Source organism: Mobula hypostoma, chromosome 6 (assembly GCF_963921235.1).
Source record: "Mobula hypostoma chromosome 6, sMobHyp1.1, whole genome shotgun sequence".
NCBI lineage: Eukaryota > Metazoa > Chordata > Chondrichthyes > Myliobatiformes > Myliobatidae > Mobula > Mobula hypostoma.
In genome coordinates this window covers 133,115,749-133,139,840 of record NC_086102.1, presented here as the reverse complement: position 1 = coordinate 133,139,840, position 24,092 = coordinate 133,115,749, and the positions used below count along the sequence as shown (strand labels likewise).

The 24,092-nt window shown below is 41.4% G+C and overlaps 1 protein-coding gene across 9 annotated transcripts in view; it reads left to right on the top strand.

The window, feature by feature from the left end:
• The window catches only part of als2b (alsin Rho guanine nucleotide exchange factor ALS2 b), a 142,242-nt gene extending 118,803 nt beyond the window's left edge, over positions 1-23,439 (top strand). For all 9 annotated transcript variants that reach the window (XM_063051770.1, XM_063051774.1, XM_063051766.1 and 6 more), the window contains 10 exons: positions 1,314-1,478; positions 3,219-3,336; positions 4,847-5,004; positions 5,104-5,199; positions 5,798-5,977; positions 10,303-10,348; positions 11,391-11,452; positions 14,047-14,196; positions 14,401-14,497; positions 15,079-23,439. In XM_063051770.1, coding sequence (XP_062907840.1) covers positions 1,314-1,478; positions 3,219-3,336; positions 4,847-5,004; positions 5,104-5,199; positions 5,798-5,977; positions 10,303-10,348; positions 11,391-11,452; positions 14,047-14,196; positions 14,401-14,497; positions 15,079-15,117 — 1,111 coding nt within the window. In that variant the 3' untranslated portion in view covers positions 15,118-23,439. The remainder of the gene's footprint in view (positions 1-1,313; positions 1,479-3,218; positions 3,337-4,846; positions 5,005-5,103; positions 5,200-5,797; positions 5,978-10,302; positions 10,349-11,390; positions 11,453-14,046; positions 14,197-14,400; positions 14,498-15,078) is intronic.
• Positions 23,440-24,092: the final 653 nt, after the last annotated feature.

The following is a 24,092-nucleotide window of genomic DNA, read 5'->3' as shown; positions in this document are numbered from 1 at the left end:
AGCATCGTGTTGTTAATTAACTATTTCATTTTTCTGTTATCATTCTGGAGGTAGTTTTACTGGGGCTGTTCCAGCAAATTCTGCACATGTCAGGAACTTTTGTTATGACCCCGCCTCCATCTCACACCCCCAGATCATGCCATTGAATGACTATTTAATGGGAAACTCTTGATTAGTTTCCGATGGAATAAAGCAGAAACACAAGACCAGTGCAAACATCCAGAGTGAAGACTAATTTATAACGGGGATTTATCATGCTCTATCCCGTGACTGTTTGATTTAAAATCAACCTGCAAGCACCTTGCCTTGCAGCTGATTAATATGCATGGTACCGTTGATTTATTATTATCACATACTGAAATAGAGTGGAAAAACTTTATTTTTCATACTTTAAAAATAATCATTTCAATACATACATATATTGAGAGTATAAAGGGAAATGCAGAATATAGTGTAATTTAGGTTTAAAAGTAGACCAATTATGATAGATTTAATAAATCTACTGAAAGCAGCTTGCAAAGAGTCACCACATTCCAGTTGCTGTGAAGCAGTTTCTTTGGTCTGGTCTGAGATGAACCCGGAGATGTGAAATGTGTATTGTGCAGTGACGTGGCTGGCATGAATCAACACATTGCTCTCCAAATGTGTGAGCAGAGTAACAGAACGATGCTTCACTCGCACTGTCCTATTTTGCACTCATTCTGTAATGTGATTTCAGTGTTCTTGGGCTTGTGCCATCCATGTTACTTATGCCAGTTCCTTGGCATACATGCCAGTACATGTATGTCACTGTATACAACCCTGAGATTCATTTTCTTGTGGGCATTCACACTAAATACAAAGAAACTGCAAAAGATTGTACAGTAAAACATTATCAACATTGTCTAGACTGAAGAAAAACTTGTACAATAAAACTCTGATAATCTACTGTCTGGCAATTCAAAAATCCCAATGGTTTGGTATCCATCTCCCAGGCAAAGTTTGCCAAGCTCTTGTTCCATTCACCTGGGCCCTAGTTCCCATGCTCCCTTGAAGCTTACTGAGTTTACTAGTTTTACTATGAAGTTTATTGTTCTCCTGTTTTTCAAAATGTATACACAAAAAATGAATTAAAAGTATGTTGGAGTATTAATATGTAAGCTAATCTGACACCACTGAATTCCCATGTGTTTATTGAGGTTGATATTTTCCTGAGATATAAAGTGCCAGGTTCCATTAACGGTGCTCCTTGCACAAACTGTTTTTCCTTGCTATCTATCCCTGACGGTCAAGTTCATTTAGTTGCTTATGGAGCTGTATGGCTGTAATTACAGGAAGCTAGGTCAACTGGCAGTTGATCCTGATGAGAAATGGAAGGCTGTGTTTGCGGAGTGCTGGAGTCAGCTTGGTTGTGAATCTGCTGGGCAGGGAGATGTCCCCAGGGCCTGGGAGAACATTGCAGTGTGTCTCACCGCAAGCAAACGGCAACACAAGGATAGGTGAGTGTTAACAGCCAAAGGAACTGGTGGCCTCTGCCACCATTTTAAAGAGATTCTTGTTGAAGCGTGTCTTGAACTCCTCAGGAAGTTTTCTAATTGTTTCCACTGAAGTTAAAGGTCTTCTGACTTGTGCCATCATCCCTTTCATGTGTCCTCACTTTCTGCCCTAACATTCCTTCTGTTTGACTCAATCTCAATTGTCCATGTCTTGTTCCCCTTCCTTAATTGTTGCCCCTCTGTTTCTGTTCCCCTCTGCAGCCATTACCCCCAAGACCCAAGTGATTGTTTACCGCATTACTGTTTGTGGAGCTTTATGGCGTGTATTTTGGTTGCAGCATTACCTGGCTGTTGCTTTTACTACAAAGATGGTTGATGTGCTGAAGGATACTTTGGTTCTTGTCACAACATGAACACTGATGTGTAAATCCTATTGAGCAGTTTAATGCTTGCAATCTCAAAAGTTGCATTTCAGTGCATATTAATGCTTTTTTTAAAAAGATCAATTTGTTATCAAAGTACATGTATGTCCCTGAGATTCATTTTCTTGTGGGCATTCACACTAAATACAAAGAATCATATTGTTGTATGCAGTTTTTCATTTACTCCAAAGACAAACAAACAAACAACCAATGTGCAAAAGACAACAAGCTCTATAAATACAAAAAAAGCAAATGTTGAGAACATGAGTTGTAGTCTTCGAACTGATTCCACAATCTATGGACTCAATTTTAGTGTTGGGGTGAGTGAAGTTATCCATAGTGGTTCAAGAGTCTGATGGTGAGGGGTAATAACTGTTCCTGAACTTGGATCTGTGGGTCCTGAGGTTCCTGTACCACCTTCCTGGCAGCAGCGAGAAGAGAGCATGGCCTGGATGGTGGAGTCCTTGATGCATACTGCTTTCCTGTGACAGCACTCCATGTAGATGTGCTCATTGGTAGGGAGGACTTTAACCATGATGGACTACTTTTTGTGGTGGTTCTATTCAAGGGCATTGGTGTTCCCATACTAGGCTGTGATGCAACCTGTCAGTATACACTCCACCAAACATCTATGGACGTTTATCAGAGTTTAGGTAATATGTCGCATCTTTGCAAATTCTTTTTTTTAAAAGGTAGAGCTGCTATCTGTGCTGCCTTTGTAATGGCATGGCAGTGTGCTGGACCAAGGACAGATGCTCTGAAATGTAAAGTTGCTGACTCTCTACACTTCTGATCCCCTGTGAGGATTGTCTGATGGACCTAAGGTTATCTCCTCCGAAGTCAATAATCAACACTTTGGTTTTGCTGACATTGTTGTGGCGCCATTCAGCCAGATTTTCAATCACCCTCCTGTATGCTGATTCATCACCATCTTTGTTTCTCCCACAAAACTGTTGCCATCAGCAAGCTTAAATATGACGTTGAAGCTGTACTTGGCCTCACAGTCCTAAGTATAAAGCAAGAAGAGCAGAGAGCTAAGCACGCAGCCTATGGGAATATATTCAACAAATCTGGTAACTTTGACCTGACAACACTGAAAATAACTTTTTTTTTAGGTTTGCCATAAATTCATGAAATGTTCAATTTTCTCCTTCAGGACAGGAAACTGCTGCTCTCCCACTCTGACACCACTCTCCTGGAGAGTGATCTAAAGCAACTTCCAATTGGATCTTGTTCTCAACATTTGACATGACAACATTGTTAAATCAGTTTCCTTGTTTCCCTTTTTCACCCCCACCCCCCAACACTGTGACTCATTTAGCCCTGATTTCCGGAGTCGATCTCATGCACAAACACTGGAAAGTTTGGAAATTATCCCTCAGATCACTGGCCCTATCACACTGGACAAGTATGAAGCCATCAGAAAATACTTAATGAAGGTATTGAAACTTGCTATTTTTCCTTCAGCAATAAATTAAGATAGATGTGCATAAAAAATATTTTTGAATGAAGTGAATGGTGTTTAAAAATAATCAGGTAAGGCAGCAGCCTAAGAGAGAAATAATTAATCTTTTGTCAGAGTTTCAATGAAAGAATACTAATTTGAATGGCTAACTCAGCTTTGTTTTTCCATGGATACTACTGACCTGAATATTTTAATATTGGCTGTTTTATTTCACATTTCCAGCATCTGCAGTTGTTTGTTTTTCAAAATTAATGAATATAAGCAAATTCAGCCCTATTTGGAAATTAAGTTATGAGGAAATTTATCGGGAAGAAAATGGAGGCCAAGTGTGTTGACAGATCCTGACTAAGTAGAATGGTCGTTCTTCAGACTCCATTTTGAATCCGAACCTGTTTAAGCTGGTTCTGTAATGCTGACATGGGCTAAGAAACTTGAAATTTGAGCTTGTTTTTGCATAACTAAACACAAATTTCCCATCTTCCCTGGAGGTAAACAGACCAAATGAAGTCCATTGAATGTTGAGACTCCTAATGACATTACAGTCCCGGGTAAACTGGGGTGTGATGTCCAAAACTATGTGAAGCTTTTAGGAGAAGTAAGTAAATAGCAGAACAAGTACAAGCTGTGTAAGCAGCAACTGAATGTCAGGCTTTAAAATTAATTGTGGATTGGCACAATCGCGCAGTCAATTTGCAGCTAATTCTGAGACATTAAGCATCTGATGCTGGTAGCTACACAGAATGCAGATACCAAAGCACTCTTCCCACCCTAACACTCATCTCCCTAAGAATGCAGAATATTGCAGTGGGTACAGGTAGCTTGGCTATGATGTGAATTAGTTACAATGTAGTTGTTAAATTAGAGAACACTATATATTATGTGGGCCAAATTGATTATAGTGTGATTTTGACTGAGAATTGGAGACCTCGCAAGTTACTTTGAAAATTGACAAGCAGAAAAATGCAGTTTTGGGATGGAGGGAGTTTGGTTACATTTGACTTTGATCCATTAAGAACATAGGCTACCAGTTTCATCATGAGAAGCCATTGGAAATTGACTTTGCAATTATTTCTATTGAACTTCATGCATTGATATCCTCTTAAACAATATAATGTACAGGCTTGAGTATTTTTAGCCTGCAGTTAAAGTACCTTTTTTACTTTTTTTAAAAAAAAAAGCAGAGAAGATAACTTTGTTATTGCAAATCTGAAACTCTAGTCCCTAAACCCTTTTATCTGATTGACATAATTGTTTCTGTAACAATTTTTAAGTGAATTTTCTTAGAACCCAACTATGATATTTATAGCAGAACTACCTGTACATAAATTTTGTAGTTCTCTTTCCATGTGTGCGTGTAAGTGAACTCCTGCCTCTTATACTAACATTTGATTTCAATCATTCCAAAGCAGCATACACTACATTTTAGAAATAAAACCTGCCTTATTTCAGACTGACCCATGTTCCTGACTTGTACCCTTGGACAGGCATGTGACACACCTTTACACCCACTGGGGCATCTCCTGGAGACATTGGTAGCAGTGTATAGAATGACTTATGTGGGAGTTGGTGCTAACCGGCGGTTACTCCAGCAAGCAGTCAACGAAATCAAGTCATACCTAACTCGCATCTTTCAGCTGGTCAGGTAAGGAAAACTCCGTTCAGTGGCCTTCAACTAGTTTAGCTGCTCTGAAGCTATAGACTTGTTATAGCATAGTTGATATGTGGTTCTGCTTTCTTTCAGATTTCTTTTTCCAGATCTCCCAGATGGGGGCAGTCTGATCCCAGTAAAAGATAGGAAAGCTCCTGGCAGTGAGGAAGGGGAATCCTCTGATACTGGGTAAATAATAATTTGCTCTCTTTCAAGCTTTGTTTGATAGAATGGAATATCAAAGGAGCTAGGAGGAGTGCAATTTAAGCAATGAAAGGGTGGAGAATGAGTTGTTTAATGTTTAAACAATGAACGCAGTTGATCAAGAGTGAAAATCTTGCACTGGCAGCATGCTCAACATCCCTTGTTCCAAATAAACTTGTATTGTGACAGGCCTTGTTGGAATTTTAGTGCAGCAGCACAGTGCAGTGGGGCATAGACTTGCCATTCCCCACCCTCCTCAGATTGACTGTTGCTTCCCTGGAGCAGCCACCAAGTCATTCCACGTTGCCCCCAGTGCCACCAGCCCCTACAAAGGAAGGATGCACCAGTGAGGTATTCTCAGCTTGCCCTTCAGAATTATCAGAGAGGTTTGCACAGCCAATTAGTGTAGACTTGCATTCTTCTGAATTCCCATTCCCACATCTCCTGCTTGTTTAACCAGATGTACCTTGCACTGAGGATGCGGAGAGATGATTTGGGGTGGAGGTGGTTACAAGTGTGAATAGAAATGGCAGGGTAACTCTCCCTAATGATCTCCATTGGTTAACTCTGTTTATCCTTGTAGGAGCCAAATGATCACAAGTTGCAGTCTGCTCCTTCCAGTTCTCTTACCACGGCTCTACCCACCTCTCTTCACACTCTATGCTCTGGACAACGAGAGGGAAGAGGACATTTACTGGGAGTGTGTGCTCCGACTGAACAAGCAAACGGACCTGGCGTTACTGGGCTTCCTTGGGGTGCAGCAGTGAGTGTTACCACAAAGTATCTTTGCACCAAGATATATATATAATATATTTAAAAGAAACTGCTATCTTTCAGTTCAGTGCAGTTGGATTTGCACATGCAATATAGAACAGGACAATATGGGATCAAGCCCTGAGGCCCACAACTTGTGTGCTGACCAATCTAAACTAACTCCATCAGTGGAAAGGTGTGATTGATGACCTAACAGCTGTTTGTTAAGAGGAAGCCAAAGAAAGGGCACCGAGTACTTCTGTGTACATTCCTCCTCATTGTTGCTTTGTGCACCAAACCCCTTCCAAGGTGCAGCATATGTTACCTGTTACAAATGCTTTGAGGCAGCCAAGTTAGAGCTGATGCTAAACAGGAGAAAGCTCAAATGCAAGAAAAAATAGTACAAGAAAACCTGAAATAAAAATGGGAAACATGAGCACCATCTGTGATGTGATGACCTGAGTGTTATAGACTATTGACCTTCTCACCATTCAGTTCCCTGCTTCTAATAGAACATCATAGAAGGGGCTTCATTGTGCTTTTGCTGCCCTGTGCCCAGGGGAGTTTAATAACACTGGACATCTTAAAGCAAAAAAAAATTCTTGCATCTTACTTAACAAAAATAAGATTACATTTAATCATCTATTTAGAGTTACTTACCACTCAACAAATTAGTGGAAATCAGAGCTATTCTGATTCATGTTTTTGGGATTTAAGCTATATCAGTGAATACTGTGCCATGCTGTACTGCCTGTGGGGAACACATGATGTCTGATGCAAGAGCAGCAGCTGGAAGCTCAGACCATCACCTGTCTTGTAAAATGTGGCTATGGGAGAAGACTGGGGATAAAACAGGTTCCCAAACCCTAACTCAACCCACCCCCCCCCCTCCCCCATTATTGTCCTGGCTAATGTACAGTGTTTGGGAAATAAAATTGAAGATGTCAGAGCAAGACTGCAATACCAGTGGGGATACAAGGAAGTTAGTGTACTCTGCTTTATAGCGACCTGGCTCACCCACAGTGCTGAAGCCTGAGAGCTTCACCATCCACAGTGGTGTCGGGTAAAGGCACTAGTGGTAGCGTTTGCCTTGTGATGAATGCATCATTGTGCAGAGATGTGGCAGTTCTGTCTCAGTCCTGCTCCCCTGACCTGGAATATCTGGCTGTCAAGTGTCATCCACTCTATCTGTCAAGGGAATTGTCTGTCAAAGTCCTGGATGCAGTCTGCATCCTAATGGCAAAAGTCAAGCTGGCCCTGGAGGAACTGGGCACTGATCAGCAGTCATGAAACGGTGCACCCTGATGCCTTGCCAGTCACTGCAGGGACTTCCAACTGGGCAGTGCAGACAAACACAGTTATGCAGTGAGTTAAACACCTTCTCAAAGAGTTTTTAATGTGATTTTACTTGTGAAACTGCAGAATGTTAAATAAAATGTATAAAATTCAATACAGAGTTGTTGTGCACCTGAAGATACTATTACTGTCAATTACTACAATCATTGTTGACCAAAGTGCCACACCCCACCCCACTCACACCCCTTGTAAACAAGTGTAAACTCGTGGGGCAGCGATATCAACATTAAGTGATAAACATAATATTTCAAAATATACCTGCTAAATGTTTAACGATATTAACAAAACTCGTGACTCTCAGATATTGCTATTTCAAGAGCAAATGGAAATGGATATCTTTCCACCATGTAATACAAAATAAATGAAAATTAACCCATGCAGGAAATAATATTTTTAAAAAAAACAGCAGGAAGTGATGTTCATACAAAATGAATCGCGCCTCTAGTGGCCAGAATAAGCACCAGCGTGTCAACTGTGGAACCAGATCATCACTGTTACACCACCATCAACAGCGTTTATAGTGTTTGATCAGCTGTACATCTGGCGTACCGGCAGAGACTGAGGACCACGGCAGCAATGGTGAGGACAGTAAAGGTATAGTCAAGGGAGGCAGAAGAGTTCTTGCAGGTTTATTTTGAATTGGTGGACTGTACTATATTTAGGGATTCATCTTTGGATCTGCTTGAATATACACAGTCGTCAGCAATGTCATCAAGATCTGCACGGTTGAGTGAGTAGCATTTTAAGAACATACCAAGTTTTCCCAAGCCAGAAGCTTGGAATGAAGCAGGAGATGTCCAGTCTGCTGAGGGCTAGATTTGGTGTTCAAGACCAGCGACCCAAAACCCTACAAGTCCAGCTATGACCTATGGAAGGGCCATTGAGAGAGCAAAAAGGTAATTCAATGTGAAGCAACAAACACAAAATGCTGGAGGAACTCAGTAGGTCGGGCAGCATCTATTGAAATAAATAGTCGACGTTTCAGACCATCTTCAGGACAGGAAAGGAAGGGGGAAATTTTTATGTGAATTTAAGAACACAGTCCTGATGCACAAAAGCTGTGGCAAGTTTTGTATGCTGTTACTTTCTATAATTGAAACCAACAGCATAAATGTCAGTGATGCTTCACTCCCCAATGAATTAAGCATCTTTGAATACACTTTAAAAGGGATAATAACGCCACACCCATGCAAATACTTGCAGCATCCGGCAACTTGTGATCTCCATCTTGGAGAGCAATGTCAGACCATGATGGTGTACCCAGTTGTGTACTGAAAACCTGTGCTGACCAACTGGCTGGAGCATTCATTCTCTCACTGCTGCTTCAAAATGGCAGCGATTATTCCAGTGCCTAAAAAGAGCAGGATGAATGCCTCTGACTATCACATGGTAGCACTCAGATCTACCTTGGAGGTGTCTTGAGAGGTTGGTCATAACTAGAATTAACCTGAACAAGGACTTTGGACCTGCTACAATTTGCCTAGCACAATGGGGCCATAGCAAGTGCAGTGTTACTGGCTCGCAAGTCTGCTTTAGAGCACATTGAACTGCAATAACATTCAGCAGCCTGGTGCACTGTATGTTTTGCTGTTGTCTGAGTTTAATACCATCATTCCCTCATTATTAATCACCAAACTTCAAAACCTGGTCCTCTGTACCTTCCTCTGCAACTGGATTTTCAACTTCCTCATTGGGAGACTGCAGGCTGTCCAGCCAGAAATAACATCTCCTCACTCACAACTAACACAGGTGCACCTCAAGGATGCATGCTTAGGCTACTGCTCTACACTCCCTCTACACTTACAGCAGTGTGGCTAAGCTCAGCTTAAATGCCGGTTCTAAATTTGCAGATGACACATTAGTTGGTAAAATCTCAGGCAGCAGTGAGAACACGTGTAGGAGTAAGACGGTGGCTGGATGAGTGTTGCGGCTACAGCAACCTTGTACTCAGTGTCATCAAGGCCAGGCAATTTATTGTGGATTTCAGCAAGAGGCAAAAGGGTAATTGAGGTCAATGGTGGAAAGGGTTAGGATCTTCACCTTCCTGGGTGTCAGCATCTCATATCTGTCCTGGTCCCAATACATTGCTGCAATTTCAAAGAAGACACACCAGCGGCTCTACTTCCTTAGGAGTCTGAAGAGATTTGGTATGTCACTAAAGACTCTTTAGTGATGATACAAATCTTCTCAAACATAGACATTGGAAATCTCTATAAAGGTTCAGGGGAAAGCTTTCTGGCTGGTTTCATCACAGCCTGGTATGGAGGCTCCAGTGCAAAGAATTGCAAGAGTACAGAAGGTTGTAGACTTGGCCAGCTGCATTGTGGGCATAAACTCGCCCACTATTAAGGGCATCGTCAACAGGTGGTGCCTCAGTAGGCAACATCCATCATTACGGATCTTCACATTTAGGATGTGCACTGTTTTCGATACCATACTGGAGTAGGTAGAAGAGCTTGAAGACTCGCACTCAATAATAAGCCTCTTCCCTTCCATCAGATTTCTTAATGGTCCATGAACCCCACCTCTATTTGTTTCTTTTTTTTGCATTATTTCGTAAATTAAGTAATTTTGCCTTTTTGCTGTACTGCTGCAAAACAATAAACTTCATATCAAGACAATGATAATAAGCCTGTTTTCTGATTCCGCGGAGGTTGTCTTTGTTTATTGTAGATCCTCTAGCCCACTGACATTGTTCCTGCTTATCTAAAAGCAAGATCTTGAATATGCTAGAAATATGAAAAAAAACACAAAACCCAAGAAGTGCTTGGCAGGTTACACTAGTGCAGAGAGAAAGAGTTTAACATTTTACATCAACATTTCATGTGATGGAGTGTTGTGAGCTTGAAACATTTAACTCTCTTTCCACAGGTGCTACTTGACCTGCCTAGTTTTTTGGCCTGCTTGTGCTCACAGAATCAGATGCACATTAATCTTTGCCTTATCAAGTTAAGACTGGTCTCTTGATTTGTCTTTCAGGAAGTTCTGGCCTATTACTGTCTCTGTGCTGGGAGAGAAGATTGAGGTACACACTTTTTTTATTGTTCCCTCCTCTTCACTTTTACTATTTTCTTGCTCCTGCCATCTATCCTACTGATCTCATCCCTCCCTCCCACCCACCCACTTACCCAACAAAACTGTTTCCCTTCACCAAATTTGTTCAGCTTCCATCTGAGCCCAGGAGAGTTCATAGAGCCTGCAGTTGTCTGGCCAAGTAAATGTTCTTCCTGTAGAAAAATAATGCATGTGGCAAACTACTGTGCTGCAGATCTCTTAATTGTCATGCCCAATCTCGTGTCCTAAAATTCCAAAGTTAGCTATAGCACTCCGAATTTCTGTGCTCTGATGTGCTTTTAAGCTTGGGTGTGGATTAAGACATCTGCAATTGCTTTGGCTCTATTAGTCACTCTGTACATAAGTATGTTACTGAGATGTGGCATTCATTGGCAGTAAAATATGAAATGTACTAAGCAAACTAGGAGCTTGGTCTTCAGTATTAAACTTTCAGCCTAAAATGCCAACTGCAAGTACCTAGTGGTGTAATTCGATCTCTGCAATGTTTCCTTTTAATGCTAACTCTATATGGTGCTAAATTGTAAAATGTAGGTACAATTTCACTATGCCACAAGTTACTAATTTTAATACCTGACATTCTTTTTTCCTTTCAATTACAAGTGACTAAGGTTATTGGGATCTAAAATCTAGATCTCTGCAGGGACGCTATGCCTACAGAACATGGGGCTGTCTCCTAGATCTTCAAATGTGGGCCAGAGAGAGATTGAATTTTGCATATTGATACAGATCTTGGAGCAAGGTTTCCATAAATGGTTTCATGCCAGACTTGGCCAAGGTGCAGTTTATGCTGTTGGCATAGTGTAGGATCAGTATTTGAAAACCACCAAAGGCCACCCTTGCCCCACCATTACTCTGGGACTTAACAATCCCTGTTACCTGTGAGTCTATTCCCAACTCCCAACAATAGTAGGGTGGGAGAAGCAATGACCTGGAAGCTGTTATCTGTACAGATCAGCCTTTCATCTCTTTCAATGTGTGATTCATCCTTCCAGATTCAATCCACCACAAAGGAGGTTTGCTATGCTTCCGCTGTTGAATGTTTACAGCAGATCAGGTAAAGCAACTGTTGTCCTAATATTAATTTCAGTGAAAGGAGAACGTCTGGGATTTTGGGGAGACCTTGTTGATATTTTTAAAACTCTTTTATGAAATATTTTACAGTTCTGTCATTGACAAGGCCAGCATTTATCACCTATCCTTAATCAGGGTGAGATGGTAGTATAACACTATTACAGTGTCAGTGACCTGTATCAATTCCACCACTGTCTGTAAGCAGCTTGTGTGTTCTCCCTGTGGCTGTGCGGGTTTCCTCTGGGTGATCCAGTTTCCTCCCATGTTCCAAAGACGCAGGGGTTAGTAGGTTAATTGGTCACGTGTAACTGGGTACTGCAGGCTCAGTAGTTCAGAAAGGCCTTTTACCATGCTGTATCTCTCAATAAAATTTTTAAAAAATAATAAATTTCTCAAATTGGCTTACTGGGCCAGTTTGAGGTCACCCATATCTGTATAAAGGTCAGGCAACGTCGTGTTGGTAGATCTCCTTCCTATAGAAGACCTGATTGATTTTTCAACAATTGGTCATCATTTGCTAATGACTTGTTTCTTTGAAATTCAGAGCATTAACTGTATTTAAATTCCATCACCATTGTACCCACAATGGTCCTTAAGTAGTTAAATGCAGTTTACTCCAACTCTTAATATGTATCTCTCAACTTTCATCTAATATGAGCAGGCAGCTTGGTCCCAGATGAGTTTTACTTATCCTGCCAGCTAATTTTTAGCTGATTCCAGGCTGTTTAGGTTTGAGAAAGCAGATCAAAGGATCTACTTGAGTTTAAAAGCAGACTCAGAATCCGGGTGCTTTTTAAATCTTCAGACACCTTTTAATCTAACCCTTGCAGCTTTGCAGTTTTTGGTTCATGACTCCTCTTCTGCTTTTCAAGTTCAAGTTTAATTATCATTCAACCATGCATGAATATAGCCAAACAAAACAGCATTCATCCAGGCCAAGGTGCAAAACACAGTACTGACAGTACACAGCACATATGGTTAAGATTTCAGAAATAAAAGCATACAGTCACAGGGAAAAAAATAGCCAAAGTCCCTGAGTGGCATGAGTGTACATTGTCCTGGTCCAGTTTGTTCTACTGAGCGAACTCCGGAGAGCAGCGTCAGTAGGGTGGGCAGCCCCGACCCAGTGTGGGTTCCAGCACACCCAACTCTCTCCCACACCGCCTCAGCTCTCCTCCCCTGGGTAGCTGCAACAGGCGTCACAGCAGCCTCTGTTTAGTCCTCCCACAAACGAGGCAATGCAGCTCACTCTCAAAGGCAGTCTCAGCAATGAAGCCAGTGAAGTTTATTAGAGCACAGGAAGATTGGTGCGCGAAATGTACTGAAGATTGAAAAGCATTTACCATTCAGAAGCAGAATGGCAAATGGGGAAGTTCCACATCTGCTTTATTTTCCTCTGCATCTGTCTCTACTGGCTGCTATCAGTTTCCCTTCCTTGGCCTTACATGAATGTCCACATAATAAAGTTTTGTTCACTAGATCGGGCATTGAAGGCTGGAATCCTGTCCTGGAGTTGGAGAATTGTTTGTGTGGGGGTGGGAGGGAGGATGGAATGGGGCTTGTTTTGCAGATTTATTGTTTGATGTGCTTCCCTTGTGGGTATGAAGCACTGAGTATAATAGGATATGCTTGCAGTTTGTGTGTATGTTTGCAAGATGAAAAAAGATTAGCTTTGTTAGTCACATGTATGTCAAAACATTGAAACATCGAGTAAAATGCGTCATTGGCATCAAATCAGTCTGGATTGTGCTGGGCAGACTGCAAGTGTCTCCACACAGCTGATGCCAACATAGCATACCCACAACTTACTAACTGTAGCCCTATGTCTTTGGCATGTGGGAGGAAACCTAAGCACCTGGAGGAAACCCACACAGTCCTGGGGAGAATATACAAACTCCTTGCAGGCACTGGCTGAAAGGAGCTGGCAGAATACACACCACAGGCTTATTAGTGTGTTTTTTCTTTTTGACCCTCTGTGTTTCATCAGTTCAAGACACAGGCCAATACTTTGGAGAAAAATGCAGAGGTTTAACATGTATAATGACATTTAGAAAGTGTTACATGACAGAAAAGCAAAAAACAAACTTGCTAGAAATCTGAAATTGAACACAATGCAGGAAACTCAACAGTTCAAGCAGAATCTAAGGAAAGAAAAGCAGAGTTGATAATTTGGGTACGAAATATTTTAGAACAGTGAAAATAAATGCAGTTGTGAGCAAAACTTGAAGCTTGTGTGATTAGAGGTATGTGTAGCATGATTTTTGAATTGCTTAAAAGAATAAGCAACTTGCAATGAATAGTTTTCAGACAGGGAAGTATTTTGTAAATTGGAATTTAGCCGAAATCAACTGCTGCACCCAGTCCATGGGGTACAGACAGCTGTGCTGTTCCTGTTTTTCAATGCCTTAATCTGAGAAGGCACCTCAATGTTACGTAGATACCAACAAGGTAATTTAATCCTGTTTTTTTCCTCCTCTTCCCCGCCCCCCCCCACATGCAAGTGTGTGTTTGACTGTACCATAAAGAGATGACATGGATCAGATTGTAAGATAATTGTGTCAATGCTTCCCCCACCAGCACTACCTTCACTCCAGCTGACAAGCTGAAGGTTATTCAGCAGACCTTTGAGGAGATCACACAGGAGGTGCTGACAATGCTGCAGGAAGATTTCCTGTGGTCCATGGATGATCTGTTCCCTGTCTTTTTATATGTGGTGCTTCGGGCAAGGTGAGGAAATGGTTCTTCTGTACTTTCCCCTTTCACTGTGGTTACCTGTAATAGTTCTTTCCAGATGTTGGAATATAGTTTGATACATACCTTGAAGTGATACTCTTTTTAAACCTCCTGTAATTGCTTATGTGAATGAAAGCTGGTTTGATCACCCATGTCAAACACCAATTCCTAACCTAAGCCTGTATTATTGTCTTGCAGGATCAGGAATCTGGGATCAGAAGTTCACCTTATTGAGGATTTGATGGACCCTTCTGTTCAACATGGAGAACAGGGCATTATGTTCACCACACTAAAGGTGAGTGACAGCAACAGTCCAGTCACATTTTTGTGATGTAGTGGGGAAGGAGTGGAAAAGTAGAGACACCTCTCGGTTTTTCTGTCTCACAGCGTTTCTTATTGCACTGCCATACTTTGTACCATGCTTGAGCTAATAGCTGTATTTGTAATGACCGTGTGTACTGATTTATTGAGTTTCATGTGTATCTGACAATAAACTCATCTGAATCTGAACATGTTTGTAAGGGAGGTTGCATGGTGAATGGAGGCAGCATCAATAGGATGAATGGGGGGGGTAGCGGTTGCATTTAAGTGGGGTAGGGGAATCTAGTCAACAGGAAGATGCTGGTGGGGAGGAGAAAGGGAATTTGTTCATTTGGGTGGTGTGAAAGGAGAGAAGCATGAAAGCAGAATCGGGGGAGGATAGTGGAAGGCAGCTCGCCAGTTTTGTTTGAAGTGTAGGATGATGAAGGAATAAAGCATACACACCTTTACGGCCTGTAATGATTTACTGGTAAGTCATGTGTGCAAGACAAGTGCAAATAATTAAGTAGGAAATACAGAAAACCATGACTAACAATTCTTTGTTTTAATTTCTAGGCCTGTTATTATCAAATTCAGCATGAGAAGCTAACATAGAAGAACAACCCTTCTTGCTGATGGAATGGTCCTTTGCACAATTTGGAGAGCGGGTCTGTGGGCAGGCCAACATAGACACATTACCTCATACACTCATGTATTAGCTCACATAAGCCTGCACATTTAGCATTCTCTCCCCCCGTCCCCATTTCATACCTGATTCCCATCCACTCTCAGCCAAATCATGCCTGTACACCGTTGCTCCTCTCCATATCTAAACAGCCAGCAACTACCCGTCTGACAAATGAAAATCCAGTGATGACATGCTCTGCCGTGTTTTAATTCTGAATATTTGAATGTACATCTTGTTTTACTTGGAATTGGTATTTAATTGAATAATAAAGGGTAAATTGTTACTCTAGGATAAAAGGTTCTGAATGTAGCGGTGTATAGAAGGAAATGCATTAGATTGAAGTATTGTAAATATACATTATGCTGGACTGTTTTGGAAATAGTACATTAATTAAGCATTTGTCAGAAACTTTCTGCACTAGTACCTTGTGCTTCAAGGATGGAAAGTACTGTCACTACCTGGCCACTTGGACCAATAATATTTCATGAGCACAACTCCTTGTCTGTTTGGGATAATACGGGTGTGTGTGTGTGTGTGTGTGTGTGTGTGGCTGACCCGAATGGAGATAAAAATCATGATGTTACTAAGTTAATCTATACAAAATCCATTAAACAGAATACATCTGGAGAGCTGTGCAGTTTTGAGCTTCACATCATAGAAAACATGTTACAGACGGCGTGGTTCGTGCTCTGTAGGAATTGGGATTGTTTTCATTAGAATGGAGGACTGTTGATGGAATGAAACCAAGTAGACAGATACAGGCCATCTCCAATGAGTGGGGGCTTTAGAATGTGCACCAAAAACATAGAGTTTGAGTTTTTTTTTAAGGTGAGTTTTTAAAGTAGGAAATTCTATAACTTAAGACGTGGGTACCTTTTAGTGAATCAGTCACATTGAGGTATTTTCAAGAAGCCAGAATTGAACATTGACAGATTTCAGGGCTACAAGATTTGGTAACAGAATAGGAGGTGTGAAACTATAAGTGGGGTTTGAGCAAATTTTAAAATCCAAGTGTTGCTCAACTGAGAGTAGTGTAGGTCAGTTAGCACAGAAGTGATGGGTGAATTTTTGCAGTGCTTTCGATTGATGTTTTTTAAGGAATAGAATGAACAATGCCAAAGATGAGTATGTTGGGATTCAGCCTAGAGGCAACGAAGATGGGTTATAGCAGCTGCTGGGCTTAGCTGGAGCAGAATGGAATAGTGATGGGGAGGTAGAAGTTTGTAGCCTAAAGAAGGATCTACATCAAAAGTCAAAAGTTCATGTTAGGTTCCAGTTTGCAGCTTGATTCATCTGATACAGCTTATTTCCAGAGGGATGGAGTCAGTGGCAAGGAAGGAATTGTGTCTAAGATGAATGACTTTGATCTTCTGAGTGGTTCGTTGGAAGACATTTCCTATCATTTGATAAGACCATCAGACATGAGCAGAATTGGGCCATTCAGTCTGCCTTGATTTATTCCTCTCAATCCCATTTTCCTGCCTTCTTTGTAACATTTGACACCCTGACTAATCAAGAACCTCTGCTTTAAATATACTCAATTACTTGACCTCCACAGCCATCTGTGGCAGTAAGTTCCACAGATTCACCACCACTTGGCTAAATAAATTTCTCCTCATCACTCTTCTAGATGGACATTCCTCTTGTGCCCTCTGGTCCTAGACTCCCCCAGTACAGGAAACATGCTCTCCTTATCCACTCTATCTAGGTCTTTCAATATTCAATAGGTTTCAATGAGATCCTGCCCCTGCCTCATTTTTCTAAACTCCATTGAGTACAGACCCAGAGCCCTCAATTGGCCTTCAAAGATGACCCTTTCATTCCCAGAATCATTGTTATGAATCTCCTCTGGACCCTCTCCAATGCCAGCACATCTTTTGGATAAGGGGCCCAAAACTGGCCTCAATATTCCAGTTATGGTCTCACCAATGTCTTATAAAGTATTAGCATTACATCCTTGCTCTTGTATTTTAGTCCTCTTGAAAGGAATGAAGGCATTTGCTTTCCTTGCCACTGACTCAGCCTGCAAGTTAACCTTTAGGGAACCCAATGCAAGAACTCCCAAGTCCCTCTGCACCTCTGATTTTTGAATATGCTCCCCATTCAGAAAATAGTCCACACCTTTATTCCTTCTACCAAAGTGCATGATCATACACTTTCCTACATTTGTTCCATCTGCCACTACTTTGCCCATTCTCCCAAACTATCTAAATCCTTCAGCAGACTCCCTACTTCCTCACCTACCTGTCCCTCCATCTAACTTTGTATCATTCACAAACTTGACCACAAAGCCATCAAATCTATCATCTAAATTACTGAAATACAAAGTGGAAAAAAAAAACTGGTTCCAATACCAACCTCTGCAGAACTAGTCACCAGCAGCCAACCAGAAAAGGCTCCCTTCATTCCCACTCTTTGCCCCTACAAGTCAGTTAATCTTCTATTCATGCTAGTATCTTTCCTATAATACCATGGGCTCTTCTGTTAAGCAGCCTCGTGTCCAGTACCTTGTCAACAGTCTTCTGAAAATCCAAGGAAACAACATCAATTGACTCTCCTTTGTCTATTCCACCTGTCATTTCCTCAAAGACTTCCAACAGATTTGTCAGGCATGATTTCCCCTTAAACCACTGGCCTGTTTTATCATTTGCCTCCAAATACCCTGAAACCTCATTGTTACTAATGGACTCCAGCATCTTCCCAGCTACTGAAGCCAGTCTAACTGGCCTATAATTTCCTTTCTTCTGCTCTTCCCTTCTTGAAGAGTGGTGTGACATTTGTGATTTTCTAGTCTTCCAAAACCATTCCAGAATCCATTGATTCTTAATCATTACTAATGCCTTCACAGCTACCTCTTTCAGAACCCTGAGGTGTAATTCATCTGATCCAAGCAACTTGTCTACCTTCAGACCATTCAGCTTCCCAAGCACCTTTTCTTTAGTAATAGCACCTACTCGCTTCTGCCCCTGACACTCTTGAATTTCTGGCATGCTGCTGGGTTCTTCCACAGTGAAGACTGATGCAAAACACTTATTCTGCTTGTCTGCTATTTCTTTGTCCCACATTACTACCTCTCCAGCATCATTTTCCAGCAGTCCAATATCCACTCTCATCTCTTTGTTTTACTCTTTATATATCTGGAAGTGGGGGTAGAACTTTGGTATCCTTTTATATTTTTGGCTAGCTTGCCTTCATACTTCATCTTTTCTTTCCTTACTGTCTTTTTCAGTTGTCTTCCATTGTTTTTTTTTTAAGCTTCCCAATCCTCTAACTTCCCACTAATTTTTGCTCTATTATATGCCTTCTCTTTTGCTTTTCTGCTGTCTTTCACTTCCTTTGTCAGCTACAGTTGCCTCATTCTCCTTTTTAAAATACTACTTCATCTTTGGGGTGTTTCTATCTTGTGCCTTCTGAATTGATCCCAGAAATCCCAACTATTGCTGTTCTGCTGTCATCCCTGCTAGTGTCTCCTTCCAGTTAATTTTGGCCAGTTCCCCTCTCATGCCTCTAATTACATTTACTCCACTGTAATACTGATACATCTGACTTGGATTTCACCCTGCAGAGGGAGATGATGATCATGCTATGATCACTGCCTCTTAAGCGTCCCTTTACCTTGAGCTCCATCAAATCTGGTTCATTACACAACACCCAATCCAACTTTTCCTTATCTTCTAGTGATCGAGAAAGCCACCTCATGGGCTTTCTGCAAACTCCCTCTCTTGGGATCCTGCACCAACCTGATTTTCCCAACCTACTACCTGCATTTTGAAATCCCCCATGACTATCATAACTTTTTACATGCCTTTACCAAAGTATCTCCCATTGTAATTTGTATCCCACATACTTGCTTCTGTTCAGAAGCCTGTGTATAAACTCCTATCATAAGGGTCTTTTACCATTGCATTTTCTGAACTCTGCCCACAAAGATTCTATTCTTCTGATCCTATGTCACCCCTTCCTTCGGATTTGATTTCATTTTTTTTACCAACAGAGCCACCCACCTCCTCTACCTACCTGCCTGTCCTTTTGATACAATGTGTATCCTTGGATGTTAAGATCCCTAATATCATGAATACAGCAGAACGAAACAGTGTTCCTTGGGGTCAAGGTGCAAAACATACAAAGCATATTCAAAATAGAAGCAAACAAGTAGTCATACAAAAAAACATAATGTATAGCCCAAGTCCTGCAAATTTATGGTGCAATTCTCAGCAGTGCACAAACATTCAGGAGCAATCCAACTTGTCATTCTACCACTTGAACACTGGAGGGCAGCACTGACAGGAGAGAGAGTCCCACCAGTGTTGTGATAACTTGAGAATGGAGGGGCCAAAAAAAAAGCAGCTTGCAATTAATATTGTTTTAAGATGCTGAGGAACTGCCTCCAGGTGAGAAATAGGGACTCACCTGGTCCCTGAACTCCTCCATCCTGATCAAAAAGGCACAACAACGCCTTTATTTCCTGCAGAACATGAAGAAAGCTCGCCTCTGTCCCAGGATACTGACTGACTTTTATCACTGTACCATTGAGAGCATACTCACCAACTGTATCTCAGTGTGGTATGGCAACTGTCCTGTATCGGACCGCAAAGCACTCCAGCATATGGTGAAAACTGCCCAGTGGATTATCGGCACCCAATTGCCCACCATTGAGAACATCTACCATAAATGCTGCCTGGGTAGGGCGAAAAGCATTATCAAGGATGCATCTCACCCTAACCATGGACTTTTTACTCTCCTCCCATCCGGTAGGCGCTACAGGAGCCTCCGCTCCCGCACCAGCAGGCACAGGAAGAGCTTCTTCCCTGAGGCTGTGACCCTGCTGAACCTCACATCACAGCGCTAAGCAGTATTGCATCTGTATTGTACTGTCTCAGTACTTTTATATTTGTGTGCTGTAGCACTGTTTTTATTCGCAGTTATTTTGTAAATAACACTATTCTTTGCATTTCTGGTTAGATGCTAACTGCATTTCATTGGCTTTGTATCTGTACTTGGCACAATGACAATAAAGTTGAAATCTAATATCTAATTTAGATGAGAGCCAAAGATTGACTTGGAAACAACAGAATGAAAATAGACACCACAGTGTTGCAATTGGTAAGTTGCTATCTCGTCTGGGTTCAGTCCTGACCTTGGGTGCTGTCTGTGACTGCATGGGTTTCCTCATGATTTTCTGCTATCAGTGTGCAGTTTGGTAGATTAATTAGCCATGGTAGTGTGTCGGTAATTGGCCTGTAGAGTCAGTGAGTGGTAGAATCTGGGATGAGTTGATCAAACTGTGAGAAATAGAATTGGATTAGAAAAGGATGAACATAAAGTGATGCTTGATAGTTGATGTAGTCTCAGTAAGGTATGCTGTTTGATTCTGGTACCCCCTTGTTAAAGAGGAAAATAATCACTGGCTCCCTGAGTCTTGCGAGGGCGAGAGTACTGTTGGTTTCCTCAATCCTGGAAGGGGTGATAAGTTCAAGTGATGCCATCTCTCTCTGCCCCTGAAATAGATATCTGCAAGAAAACTCTCCCCTACAGTGAAAGGCCTCCTGTTCTATTTTCTGATTTTCATATCCTCAGCACTATCCACAGGCCTGTTGTTTCCTTGCATGATTCCCCCCCCCATCTCTCCCCCTTTTTAAATGTCTGATTTGGAGTGATTAAAGCGCATTGAATTCTCAACTTCGTGTAGAAATGGAAAAAGGAGTTTGATTCTTAGTAATCATTCTTTGCAATTAATTCTTCCTGAATGGATTACTCCTGTCTTCCCAAAGTACTTCCGGATACTTTGCAGTTCATAATGCTGTAACTCTTTATTTCTGTGTTTCCATTGTCCAGCTTTGGGAGGGTAAATTCTGCAAGTCCATAGAAGAAAGTGGATCACGGGAGCAAAGTATCACTTTTTTTGTGGTCAGTCAGTTGCACTTTGCTCTAAGTCAGGATTGTGGCCTCAACCCACTAGAAGTCTAAGCACACAATGTCTCATATTGGCACTTTCACTTAGTCTGGGAAGTTTTGGGTTAGACCATAAAACATAGGAGCAAAATTGGGCCATTTGACCCATCTATCTGCTCCTCCATTCAATCATGGTTGATCCTTTTCTCACCCCCTTCCTCAGCCCCACTCCCCGGCCTTCTCCCCGTAACTTTTGAGGCCGTGTCCAATCAAGAACCTATTTTGTAGATTGTAGGTGAAGATGATATGGTAAACTCCTTTTTGGAGGGACAATTTTGGTGGCATTGCACCAAAACCACCAGAAGCATTTTCTCCAATATTCTTGTTAATGTTCATCCCCCAGTCAACATAAAATCTGACTTACCTGGTTTGTTCTCATGGACTGGTCTGTCTGAACTTCTATTCAGATTGTCTGCTGGGTTCCTGACCTCAGACCTGAGACCATACTTCACACTAATGAACTGATTGATTAATGCTTTCAGGTGTAGTGAAGGCATCTGCAGAATTCAAACTTTTCTCTCTGGTTTTGGACCAGAGGTGTGAGAAATTTATTTTGTTGAATTGTTCTTTTACCAAGTGGACAGAAGGAAAAAAAGGAAGAGTTTACTACCTTTTGGAGCCCACTGTTTCTGAAGAGTCAATTTTAGCACTTCATTATGTAATTGATGCTACCATTCAGATAAATGAGGATTTCTAAGAAATATTTAATTTGAAAAGAATAAACTTGGAGCTAAACAAATAATCTCAAACTGTTTTCTTTATTTTGCTTATCTGCCAAAATGCTGCTGCACGCAATTGACCATTATTTTTCTGGTTAGCAAAACTTGCCTACAACATTACACTACAGTAACAGCAATCTTAACCCAAGGCTAGGCATTTTTAACAGATGAAGGAATTTAATTTAGTCTCCCTGCTTTTTCATCCTTATCACCTCCATCGCTATTTGTTTAGTTCCCTTCTAAACCACGAGCAGATACAGCTCTTGCAGAGAAAGTAGACTATGAATATTAAACACTGTACAAAATTCCTCTTACCACACCCTCTAGGATGAAGTTCTCCCTGCCATCTGTTTCTCAGATGGGGTGGCAATCTGTCCTGTTCGCAGTGCCAAAGAGTGCTTAACCATCACTGGATCTTCAGCACATTCCCAATTATGACCCTATCTTGTCTACCCCCTCATTGCATCATTTACCCCCCCCCCCAAGTCTCTACCACTTTGCTGCTTTCTCCTGGGGAGTTGCAGTTCACTGAGCCGAGTTACCTTTCAACATTTAACATATTTGAAACGACTAAGCTTCCTTGAATGTATATTTAACATAATATTGACTGACATCCTGTTTGAGTATCCTGGTGTTGACAAGTTCTATAAATGCTGGTGTCTTTTAATCTCGACTGAAAACCATTTGAATGCCCTCGCCCTTGGTTCTTCTAACTCTGCAGGGTGCTTGTCCTAGAAATCATCGCTTGGTTCCTTGTCATTGAAACCTTTCCATCCCAGCTAGATCGACGGGCTTCTGCTTCTAGGATGGCTGAGATCTCCCACAGCAGCAGATCAAGCATCTTATCGAGCTGGCTGCTCCAATTTTCACAGGGCCTTCCCTTGGGCAGTCTGCCTGATGTCTCCTCTCCATAACACTCTGCCTACTTGAATGCCTGTGTTGATTGCTGTAGGGAGAATTGACACACAGGCATGGGTGGTCAGAATGTGCTTTATTCTCTTACCATGAGTTTACAAAGAATTTTAATTGCTTTTTAAAATTTTTGCTGTTTTGTGTATTGTTGGCATTGAGCATGAAGTATTGCAGGAAACTGGCCAACCTCTGAATTATGACATTAATTTATCATAGTATTCTCCATTGATTCCCCTCTCCCTCCCCAATAGTGAAAAGTAGCCTCACTTCGACCCAACTGCCAGAAAATGACAATTACTCTAAGATGACACAATTGGATCCTGACATGACTCCATTGTTTACAAAGACTTTGGTAATGAGAAGATGACCCGATGCACCAAGTAACCAAAAATAAATGATGGAAATGAAAAGCAGAGCATTACAAAGCCTGTTGGACAGGAACCCTGCAGAGAGTCTTAAGTGCTTTATCTCTGTAAAATATGCCTCAGTGGTTTACAGTATCCTGTTTATTAATAAAGATTAATATTTTGTATTGTGAAAATTGTTTAAAAAGATTTAATTCTGAAGTATGTACAGAGCTGTTTAGAACTGATGCTATATACTGGAGTGCTTCACAGTACATTGAACTGTTGTAACCTACTTGGTGGCAATAAAGTGGAAATATGGTTTTCTTCATACCACTATATTGTTTTGTACTTGCATAAAGGAGAAACAATGGTTGGTTAAGTTTAAAAAAAACAGCATCTTGTCTGCTGAAGCTTCAGTTCCTCAAGCATCTGAATGAAAATGACAAGTAGCAGGCAAACCTCCTTAGGTGAAAGAGACAAGATGTGTGTGCACTGTTGTCATCTTCATGCACTACCAGATTAAAATCTTGAGTTGGATTGGGATGTTGAACAGACTGTATTCAGAGTTAGTCTGTTCCTTTATTCACCCTTGCACAGGTGTGTTTAACCTTGCTCCATTACTTCCAGTTCTCACTAGCATACGCTCTTTCCCCTTACAAATCATCGCTGAGTTCCCCTCAATCTGTATATCCTCAACCTGGGATTCCCACTTTGTCCATCCCAAACACATTGGAATATAAACCACTTCCCCTTTCCAACTAGTCACCAAGTCCCACACATAAAAGTTGCTGGTGAACGCAGCAGGCCAGGCAGCATCGACGTTTCTCGGCCTGCTGCGTTCACCAGCAACTTTTATGTGTGTTGCTTGAATTTCCAGCATCTGCAGAATTCCTGTTGTTTTTAGTCACCAAGTCCAACCACTTTCCCTGAAATGTGAGTCTTCTGTTACTCTCTGATATTTTTTTGCCAATT